The sequence below is a fragment of the Cydia splendana genome, chromosome 1 (genome assembly GCF_910591565.1).
Source record: "Cydia splendana chromosome 1, ilCydSple1.2, whole genome shotgun sequence".
NCBI lineage: Eukaryota > Metazoa > Arthropoda > Insecta > Lepidoptera > Tortricidae > Cydia > Cydia splendana.
This window is the reverse complement of record NC_085960.1, coordinates 4,953,441-4,965,632: the sequence shown is the minus strand read 5'-3', so window position 1 is coordinate 4,965,632 and position 12,192 is coordinate 4,953,441. Positions and strand designations below refer to the sequence as shown.

The 12,192-nt window shown below is 35.8% G+C and overlaps 1 protein-coding gene across 2 annotated transcripts in view; it reads left to right on the top strand.

The window, feature by feature from the left end:
* The window catches only part of LOC134789406 (putative uncharacterized protein DDB_G0291608), a 34,389-nt gene extending 30,648 nt beyond the window's left edge, over positions 1 to 3,741 (top strand). The window contains exon 5 of one of the 2 annotated variants that reach the window (XM_063760024.1): positions 1,361 to 3,741. In XM_063760024.1, coding sequence (XP_063616094.1) covers positions 1,361 to 1,499 — 139 coding nt within the window. In that variant the 3' untranslated portion in view covers positions 1,500 to 3,741. The remainder of the gene's footprint in view (positions 1 to 1,360) is intronic. The other variant, XM_063760027.1, reaches the window with a different exon arrangement.
* The last annotated feature ends 8,451 nt before the right edge of the window (positions 3,742 to 12,192 follow it).

Here is a 12,192-nt window from a genome sequence, read left to right as displayed (position 1 = left end):
AAGGTGTATGTGAAGTCCCCAATCCGCATTGGGCTAGCGTGGGGACTATAGCCCAAGCCCTCTCGCGCATGAGAGGAGGCCTGTGCCCAGCAGTGGGACGTATATAGGCTGAAATGAATGAATGAATGAATGAATTTGATTTTACTATTGTTTATCGACATTCGAACTATTGTGCAATTTGCCACTTAAAAAGGCAATGCAATACAGGTGTTTTCATAGGTTTCCTTTTCGGTATTGACACAAAAGTAATACCGCGTAACTTGAAATGTTTAGAGGGTTAATATTTACTACCTATACAATTAATATTGAATAATTTAACATATTTGTATAAACATCTATAGACATTTGGCAGTCCTTGCTTGCTTTGATATATATGACTCCGTCTGTACAATGAATCAGTGTTACGCTTGCTTTATTTTTAGCATCTCGCTTGCGAACTCTAATTTTGTAAAATTACTGGACTAATAAAGTTCTCCTTGGGCGCATAATTGGCTGTAACTGCTGGTAGCTTGTTCTAATTATCGATTACACACTGTTGGTACTACTTACGGTTTTTAGATCATTACTGTAATTGGTGTTTTAGATAAATCTTACATTACTTTTTTCCATGTAAGGTCAATTATGAAAAAAACATCACTAGAAAATTCTCTTTAACAGTCTTTTGACCCGATCTGACATTATAATACAATTCATATAATAATTAACATATCATCAAGTGGTGTTTTTGTTATCATTATTTTTTAACAAGTGTTTTATGTCCCATTATTTTAAATAAGAGTAAGAGAAAACTTCAAAATTTTAACAAAATCTGTAGGTTAATACTGAAAGCCACTCAGTGAATACGGTAGCCGATTTTAAGCATCTCGTTTTTAGCAAAATCATAAAACGAACTATAAATAAATAATGGACTCTTCGAATTGCCGAAGTCTTAAATGGAAGATTCTCTTAAGCGTTTAAATATTTGCAAACAAACTTTAATTAGTAAAAATTGTTGATATTTATTTCGGTCACCATAGTTATATACGAAATGTAATCAACTGTGAGAATAAAATTGTCCGAGTGACATAACGCTTTGTACGAGTTTGTGATCAAATGTTTCTATCAAATTAAATTCTAGAACCCAATCATCAATTACAATGGTCGGCAACTTTTTGGAGTACCTACCTATTATTGACCAGTATTGAAATTATTTGATTTGGCACCGACTTCAAACATTTCTGTTGCTAGCGTATAAAATGAGTTATAGATTCATATCTCGTTACTGATGAGTGAGTTCCTATAATATACTTCTCTTATAAGCACTTCCGCACCGCACTTCTTAAAGTTTGTCCATGTCAAAATCGGCATGCCATGATTCCAGGGTGTTCTACCACAAGTTCACGCAGGAGGCGCCTCCCCGGCAGTCCAAGGCGTTCCGGGTGCTCCAGGTGATCACGGGCACCGAGGACTCCGACCACATACAGACCATGGAGAACCGGCACGGGTTCACTGACCTATAGCCATGTAAGCTTAAGGTCAATCCTCACGGTCCAATTTACAAAATTCTTTGTTTTTTTGTATATTTTGCAAGTTTATGATACTTCTGTTATATTTTGGAAATGATGTTCATTTACTATCGAATATTGAAAATTTAATTATATGCTTGATTTTTGCATCCTACCAATATAACAGAAATACGTAAAAAATATAGCAAAGCTTAAATTTGTGAGGATCGACCTTAATCCAAAACGCATCATATTTACCTACTTACAGTGAGTCTACTCTCTTTAACCGACACAAGTTAAAAAATAGGTATCAATTGAATGAGTACTGCATTAATAATTTTAATATCGAATTATGGTAAAGATATACAATTTATATAAAATAAACATTTGAGAGGCTTTCTGCTATTCCACAAACACGCGTAAAATATTTTATTGTATATTAGCATATTATATATAAAATATTATTTACTGTCGCTTGGGCGCCCAATCTATTTGCACATGTCTGTGTTACTTATTATATTTTATTTATAATTCAATGTTGCTTGTGGAATAGTTACTTAACACATACTTTAATTTGTAATACCTTATATATATTTGACTCACGTACAAATTCTTACTACTCGTAAATGATGTAAGCACGGTTCGTTAAACTAGACTATGAAACTGGAAATATAATATATTTTAATAAGTTATTTTGTAACGTAACTCTTATTTTTATTATAAAATGTGTAAATAAATCGATAATCTAATGTAAATGTAAAGCTTTTAATGTGATTTTACTAATGCTCGTGAAAATGCCTACGGCTAGCTTACCAAAGAATATTTTAATAAATATAATTATTTATGGTTAAGTTTATTTATTAATAAACGAATGATTTTCGCTTCAAGTTAATTAAGTACTCACCTTATAATGATATTCTCACAATAAGAGCGAAAACAATATGTGGCTGAATCTTGAGTACCGTCATTTCTATGATAAAATATGTAATTTTAAATAATTATAAGGTAAATATGCAGTTATGCACTTATATAATAAATATATATTATAACGAGAATATAGATAGTCAAATTATTAAAACTGTCGGTGTAAGTTACCATTAGATAGATTTTGTTATAATTTTCATATATCGACTAACCATGAGAAACCGCCAATATACCTACACATATCATACTAACGTATTATAAAACTATATTTAGTTGGTATTTGTTTATTTATTTATGCTGCGTATATTATATTGTGTAATTTGGCTTATTATGTTATATGTATTAATATACCCAGTGTGTATGCTTTACTCTATATTTTATATATGTATGTGTATTTTTTATATTATATTGTTTATATATGTATCTATTCATAACTAATGACACGCTTTCGATTTATTTGCAACAATAACGAAAGTAATTCCGAAAATTCCAACGCATGTTTTGTTACATTTATAAACAAAAAAAACCATTTTATTATTAAAGTTTCGCCAAAAACAATACCGAACACAATAAACGGTAATTTAACGTTTGGCTGAAACTTTTAAAATAAAAGTGGAAGCTTTTTACCAATGTAGAGACTGATCGATAATTCAGACATGTATAAAATAGCTAGAGTCGGACCAAGAAAAGTCTGCAGCGGATTTGATAGCCCACGCAGTGCAAGTGTTATTTTATATGTCCTAATTTCATAGAAGTTTGGCGTTTAAAATAACACTTGCACTGCGTGGGCTATCAAATCCGCTGCAGACTTTTCTTGGTCTGACTCTATTTACGCATGTTAGGTCAAAAGGAAACTTGCATGAACGGTAGCAGCACAAGAGCCCTCTGTTTATTGACGCGAAGTGTAAATGTGAAGTTTAAGCTTTCAATGTAGCCCACAAGGTGGCAGACCTTACAATGCATTAAACAAAACTTACGTTAACTGCAGAGGGCCCGCTTTGGTGTGAAGTGTAAAATGTACAGTTTATGTTTCTGATTCAGGCCACAAGATGGCAGACCGTCCAACGCGCATGGTCCATAGATAAATTTAATTGTTTGAGCAAGTTGGGAAAGTTCTTTGCGAAAATATATCGATCAGTATAATGATAGAAGTTTTGAAAATTAACCAAATCTTAAAGCAGACAAGGGGTGTGGCATTCTAGTCAGTGTGATCTTATATAAGTATTTACGTATTAAATATATTTATATACGTAATAAGAATAATTTAGAATTAATACTTTATATAAATTATCTGATACTACGAATTGATTCATAATAAAATAGTGAAAGTTCATTGGTCTTTTATTATTTAATACCTACGTAACGCGAAATAATTACCTTGTTTACAAGGGGAAAAGTTTTTGTTTAACCCCTCGTGCTAATATTGATACCCGAGCACGAAAAAGATTCTAAATCTGGGGGCCCGATTCGGATTTTGAAATAGACATCTATTAGATCTTTTAGACATCACCAAGATACGATAACGATATGTTTAAGATCTAACCTGTCAAATTTGACATTTGCGCGATTCTGGAGATACTGTTGAACGATTTCCACAGGATATGACTTAGAGATCCAATTCACATCTAATAGATATCTTACTCTATCTAACGTAAAAGTGACTTGGATGCCCGAATTGCGCTGCAAAAGAGAACTAGTTGATATCTAAACTATAACGTATCTAGAATGGATCTAGTACGTGTCGTCTCTTGAATATCTTGTAGTTCGAATACGGCAGTGGAATCAAACAAGAGAAAGATCGAAAAGTATAATCTAGAGCGTTGCGAGGGTTTCAAGGAACGTGGGTTAAACAAACTTTGCTACCGAGTGAAACACAATATTTTTCACCACATCAACACGAGGAACATACTAACTGTAAAACATTACAAATCAAATCCAAATGAATGTTATTTTTTTAATATTTGTCATTCAAAATTATCACTTAAATGTCAATTGTAGCCAACATGAGATAACAACTCTAAATATGCATTAAATTACTTTGGCACTCTTGTGTATAAGATGCAACTTTCTCATCAGTTATCGAAGAATGAAGGGAGCCTTTATTAGGTTGATGTGGTGAAAAAAATATCACTTTTTATAGGACTGATTTGCGTTAAGTTATGCAGTATTTCTTAAGTTAAATTAGTAAGGTACAAAACTTTGCTAAAGCCCGTCTTGCATGTATTTTTGTACATTTTACATCAGTTGGTTGGTTAAAACTCTGAATCACGGTATATCAAGATTTTTCTTTGGATGATTTGATGGCTCTAGAATCAAACAGTGTTTGTTAGTTTACGAAACGCAAGCCAGATGGCGGGGTTCTGTGTACTAAGAGTCCTGAATCACGCTATTAAGATTTTCCGTGGTATAATGACCCGTCACTCTTACAAATTTTGTTTAGTTTACGAAACGCACGCTAGATGGCGCTGTTCCGTGTACTAAAAAAAATCCTGAATCCCGCTAATAATATATGTATTTTTTGTTTCTCGCATTTTTGAAGTGACATATTGGTATATGTATACATATAGGGTGAGAAACTGTATTTGTTTGTTTTCGCATACGAATGTCATGAAGGAATAGGTATTAACCTTATTTATCTTCCCAACGGATCCAATCTTCCCATCAGTGATGGTTCTTAAATACTTAAATATTAACTCACCTGATGCAGCTGCTATAAGTTGGACGAGGCTTAAATATTAAAGCCAACAAATTAGAAAGAAACAAAAGATATGGCGATGGCGCGCCGCGCGAAAACGGCGACGGAAGATAGTTAATATGTATATAATAATTAATAATATATGACCGTCGTGCGAGTATTAACTTTTGTTTAAGTATGTCAATTATTCTGAATATATATTTCTGTTTCAAATTTTGCTAGTTATTTTATACTAAAATTTTACTGCTGTATGTAGGGTAACGATATACACTTGAAAATTGATGAAAACTAGACATGTTTTCGTGATTATTTTCCCTCTAGCCAACGTTAACCCCTAACCCTCTCCCTTGGGGAGTCCACCCTAGCAAATATAGTCTAGTTTCAGTGTGAATTTTTTTATGATTTCGCTCTTGATTAAAACGTGTAAAAATTCAATATAAATTTATAGTTATTGTGTAATTTCTCTTCCCGATGTGCACGCGCACTTCGCGCACGACCCTCACATGCGCGACAGCACATTAATTACACAGTGTGCGAGATTTATTTACGGATCTATAAAGCGATGGATCTACGACGTGGTGGGAAGGATGTTTGTTGGCTCGTTCGTTTAATGGTCCGACTCGCTAAGACAATGGATTCTTACTAAAGCTTCTCGGCTAAAATAATCACAACAGTCTCTGCCACTCTCCTTCAACGTCTTAAGTCTCCACCCAGCATGCGTTACAGCCTACAGACTACAGACATCAACTGACAAAAACTGTCTATTTTTGATTTTAAATAGAGCTGGAAGAATGAGTGAATGAGAGTTAAAAGAGTATCAAATTGACTCTTACATTTCACTAGTTCCCGCCATTTTGAATTGTTATAAAAGGGTGGGTACACAGCTACGGCCAGGCAATTTGACTAAGGACAAGTGGTTGTAAATACGTTATTGTTATAAATGTCCTTTGTTATTAAAAGAGTATAACATATGGATAAAAAGTTAAAATACTGGTAAACGATTAGTTTTATCATCAACTTGATAAAATCCCAACAGTAGGTACCTACCTATGTAGGCTCATTGTGCTGTTTTCGTCCAGCTCTAGTTTTCGTCCACTAGACGAAATTTGAATATAAACCTACTAATTTGTACTTATAATGCTTAATGTCTAAAGTGTCTAAACAATATATCTATTATTTGCAGCAAGCAAATTAGAAATATATTATTTGCTAATCCGTCACGTGGACGAAAACTAGAGCATGGACGGAAACTAGCGCAATGACCCTAAATTAAAATTATATAAAATGTAAAAAAACTTCGACGTAGAAATAGAAGTCGTTTGCAGCGGCCAATAAATCTGAAATCATATCCTGGCAGCGGTTGGCTGGCGAATAAATTGGCAGCGACGAGACCGTGACGCCGCCATCCTCTCCCGATTACATCTGTATTTCTAGATTTGTTATTTTGCATTTAGTTTAGTTGTATTGTTATTGGTTCCGTTTTGTATCCAAACTTCTTTGTATAATACTATCTTATTCGCAGAAGTTTAGATACAAAACATATCAAACACACAAAATGTTGCTATTGTGGGTTTTACAGTGTTATTTTGACATTTTCACCAAACCAGCTCGGAAAGGCTTACTTTGCACTTCAAAAACTGATAGCAAAGTTGCATTATATTCACATGTGAGGCAAGGTAATCAAATGCAAATTGTTAGTTGTTTTCTTATGTTTGCTGGTAGAATTGACTTTTAAATGATGATTTTGGATGATAAATATTTAATAACATTCATTTGGATTTGATTTGGTTTGATTTTGTTTGATATTTTACATTGAATATTTGCTTCGGGTTGGTGTGGTGAAAAATTTTGTGTTTCTCTTGGGGGCAAATTTTGTTTAACCCTCGTGCTTTGAAACCCTCGCAACGCTCAAGACTCAATTTTTCGACTCGACAAAAATTTTGGAACCTTTCGCTTGCTCGGGTATCAATATTAGCACGAGCGGTTAAACAACAACTTTGCCCCCTTGTAAAACAAATAACTAAATATTTGAGCGGTAATTATTTTTTAGTCCTTGGCACAGAATAAATAATAGTACTAGGTACAGAAGACTCACTCTCTAACAAAACGCGTCTGTTACGATCAGGACAGATATGGCCGCTAGGTGGCGACAGCGCCACGCGCGGCTTATGGCTAGGCCACCAAAATTGGTGTCAATGTGTGTCGTGAAATGTCACATATCTTTACTATATCGTATCTAGTTAATCTCTAATTCATTTCCCGAATCGAGCCGTATGTCAGTTCAACTGAATGCATTCAGCTACCTAAGTATTTTTTGGCCTCTTACATAATTAGTACGAGAAAGTTAAAAGATTTTTTCATCACACTTGCTCGGAAAAGATGTATTTACACGTAGGGCTTGCGGGCGGGAAATTGAACTTTTCGCCCTAGGGCGGAAAAAATCTTTTCCGAGCAAGTGTGATGAAAAACACTTATTTACACGTAGGGCTTGCGGGCGGGAAATTGAAATTTTCGCCCTAGGGCGGAAAAGTGTTTTATACAGAAGTTTGTTTTTATTAATTCTCCTTTTTTTCCTTACAAGTGTGATGAAAAACATTGTGTGTGCCACGGGCGGTAAAGAAATTCCGAACTCGTGAACATTTTAAGCCCTCGCTTCGCGTCGGGCTTAAAATTGACACTCGTTCGTAATTTCTTATTTCCCGCCCTTAATACACAATGTACTATTCAATAGTTTTACAATGGGTTTACAAGTCACAATGACAAAGTGCAGTTACAAGATCTGATGCAAAATCTAAAGTTTGTGCAGGAATACTGCCAACGAAAACTTGGCTTAAATAATACCTAATGGTATTGTTTTCCCGAACTTGATCTTCGGTGTAACAAATAACATTTTACATAATCAGATATGTGCTAGTTTGCGAAGTATATCCAGGCAATTTACGCTCGAAGATTTGCCAAATGATTGTCGCAAAAAAAGAATTTTTAATGAACGTCTCGGATCAACACATTTATAATCCTTTAATTTATTTCGAAAGCTTATAATCTAGGTTTTGTAGTTAGACCTAGACTAATTTCTAATTTCTAACACCAAAAGTACTCAGCACTCACCAATTACCTGTTCGTCCCAGTAGCCGTAGAGACGTCCGGTTGTTGGTGCGCTGAGGCAAAAACCTTCCTTAGGGAAGTACGTCGCCGCCTGCAAGAAAGGGGCCTTGACCCGCGCTCCGGGTTTTTCCTGGTGCAAAGGCTGTCCATCGCAATTCAGCGCGGTAACGCCGCGAGTGTGATGGGCACCTTTGCGCCGGGGGTAGCGCGGGGAGGCCTCTTTCAGTAGTTTTTATATTCCTTGTTTTATTTTAGATATATTTAGGGTTGTTAGTTTTAATTTAGTATTATTCATAGATGTATTTAGTTCATAAGTTATTTATTTGTCCTTTTACTGTCTTTTACAAAGAAATAAATTTTTCTCCATTTCTAATTTATCATTTAGGATCAAATAAATGTTTTTTATCATGACTATATAATTCAATAATGGTTCTCGAAGAACAACTATTTAGAATAAAAATTAAAGTTAATGTTTATAATCAGATTGAATCTTTTTAATATACTATCGTCTTGTCATCGCATATGCCAACAAAATATCGCACGTAATAAGACAATATAATGCATTATAATCATCCCAACAGTTTTATCACCTTGTTTGTTTATTCACCAAAGTTACCTTGACAAAGTATTTCTTACAAGATCGTTAAAAAGCGGATACATTAAATAGAATTAAACGGCTTTAGCAGACGAAGTCAAAGGACGTTCCGATTCTTTATTGTTTATAGAACATAAGCCAAATTTTAGGAATGTCAGTTCAATGAACACTATAAAAATATCGAAGTAATAAACTGTCTAAAAGCTCTTTGCTACGTCAGAAGTCACACGGCATATCAACCGAATGTTTTTTCATAGTCTTGTTTGCATTGATTATTAAGTTTATAAACATACTAGCTTTTGCCTGCTGCTTTGGTCGTGAATAAGTCGTTAATTTGCCTCCTCCCCGACACCGTTCAATTTCGGATTAAAAATATGCGGTCACTTTTCAGGTTATAAAACTTATAAAATTTAGCAAAGAACATGCAAATAAATAACTGTATATACAAACTTTGGCATTAGATTTAATATTACATAGCAAGATTTATTACTACCTATTAAAATACTCTTGTATTATTGCATGTAAATGCATCTGTTTTGCGTTTCACCCGATGGCGTTTCGTAGTGGGTGGGTGTTGTAAGCTTTAGACTTTATTGAGAAACAAGGATTATTATAAAATTCATAATGAGCAACACGTGTTGTATGTATTAAAATAACATTGTTTACGTTTATTCCAATCAATAATAGGTGTATAATCGTTTGGAATTATACTTTTAACTTTATTGTGTTTTTCCAAATATGTATTTATATGTATATTATTTAATTTTCAAATATGAAAAAGTCAAGCACTAAAAGGTAAAGGTAAGAGATTAGTTCTATGCTACGAGGCCCTTTTTGCAGTTAAGCTATTAAAATAAATTTGTGCATATACTCGTAATAATCAAAATTATGCATTCCTAGAGCTTGGTGGAAAAGATCAATCCCAACAAAGACGTACATATTTAGAAACATTTGCCAATATTATCCCAATATCAGTTTGATGCTCTGAACATGGAACCTCTCTAAAGAGGCTCACATACTACATTGATTATCAAGTAAGTTGTATTATCAAGAGTCTAGTGGAGAATGTCGTCAACTACGCCATTACTAAAACGAGACCATTACCAAAGTAAAATGGAGTTGGGTTGGACATGTTTCCAGGCAGAGTGATGATAGGTAGAAGAAAATATAAGTAAGTAGATTGGTGGCTTATAACCCAGGATCGATATAAGTACCGTACTCGAAGAGAGGCCTATGATTAGCAGAGGGTGATAAGCGGCTGAAAATGATGAAAGATCATAAAAATGAATGTCTTACACACATATTTAACTGCCCTACGCGTGTGAGAGTGACAATCGCGAACATACTATTATTGACATCAAATAAAGTAGATTCATATTTTACAAAATTCTGAATCCTCCTTAGATTTGTGTTAGATTTATTCTGTCAAATGTTGACCCTGCCTACAGCATGCGCGTCCTTTACATTCCTAAGTCTGTTTATGAGTTATTTTTGAATTATTAAATTAGAAGGAATGCTTGGTTGATTTCCTAGTTTACGTCTGATTGAGTAAATGGTACGAGATCATTGGCCGAATAGCATTATTATCAAGATGCATATTTAGACTTACACGAAAGCAAAATCAGAGGTAAAAATCGTTCTTACCTAATCTACTATAATAGGTCGTAACAGCACCAATAATAATATGTTTTAGTTAGGTTACCTACAAAAAAAGTAATCGATGACTTCGATCAATAAGTTCAAAAACTAAAACCCGACTACTGCAAATCGCGCTCTAAAAAGTATGAAACAAGATAGAATTCTTATCTGAAATTATCAAACAGGAAAATTATAAGAGTTATATTTTTTTTATATATTTACAGAGATTCAGAGGATAGCCGTGGTCGTATGCCACTTTACCTTAAAGTTTATAATCGTGGCATACGTCCACGGCGATCCTTTGAATATCTCTGTAAATATATAAAAAAATGATAACTCTCATGATTTTCCTGTATGATAATTTCAGATAAGAATTCTATCTTGTTTCATACTTTTTAGAGCGCGATTTGCAGTAGTCGGGTTTTAGTTTTTGAACTTATTTTTTATTTAATTAATTTTGGGGTCAGGATTTCATTACTTACTAATAATATTTGAAGTCACTTTATATTACTTTTGCGAGGGCGTCCTCAGTACAGAAATGCACGCAGAGCGCCGCATATATATATCGGGCTACGCCCGACAACCTTTGGCATGAAGGCGCCTGGCTTTGGAACGCGTACATCGAGCCTCGTACGTCGGGCAACGCCCGACTCTTTTAGTATGAGGGCGCCGAAGGCGCCCGGCTTTGGAACGCGTACATCGTGCCTCGTACGTCGGGCTACGCCCGACTCTTTTTGTATGAGGGTGCCAAAGGCACCCGACTTTGGAACGCGTAAAGCGAGCCTCGTGCGTCGGGCGTAGCCCGACTCTTTTAGTATGAGGGCGCCGAAGGCGCCCGGCTTTGGAACGCGTACATCGTGCCTCGTACGTCGGGCTACGCCCGACTCTTTTAGTGTGAGGGCGCCGAAGGCGCCCGGCTTTGGAACGCGTACAGCGAGCCTCGTACGTCGGGATACGCCCGACTCTTTTAGTATGAGGGCGCCGAAGGCGCCCGGCTTTGGAACGCGTACATCGTGCCTCGTACGTCGGGCTACGCTTGACTCTTTTAGTAGGAGGGCGCCGAAGGCGCCCGGCTTTGGAACGCGTAAAGCGAGCCTCGTACGTCGGGCTACGCCCGACTCCTTTAGTATGAGGGCGCCGAAGGCGCCCGGTTTTGGAACGCGTACAGCGAGCCTCGTACGTCGGGCTACGCTCGACTCTTTTAGTATGAGGATGCCGAAGGCGCCCGGCTTTGGACCGCGTACAGCGCGCCACGTACATCGGGCTACGCCTGACCCTTTTAGTGTCTTCTTTTGGAACGAGCCCGGTGCGTCACATAGGTACGTTTTAGTATGCTTCGCCTGACCACTGCGAATTTTACGAGGTGAATATACTAAGCAACTTTTACCATGGGACCAAACCCGATCTCGTAAAAAAAATTGCTGATCTGGACTTCTATACCTATTCACGTTATAAAATATAGCGCCCAAACAAATTTCTTTTGAAAAATCCTTCTTGTATCGCCGTAGTCGCGTAACACGCGGATAGATAGAATCCAGAGCGATTGTAGATTCGTAGTTCGACTTACCTACCAGATAAATTAATGTTTTATCGGGTGCATGCAAGCAAAGCCGGGTGCAAAAGCTAACAATATGTATATATTTGAAATGTGCTAATTGAGCTCTTTCAAATGATATACAACACGTCATCATTACTTATTTTTATTTTTTTGGTTCGTGACTTTATGACCTCTAGAGGCCGCCGTGTTCATT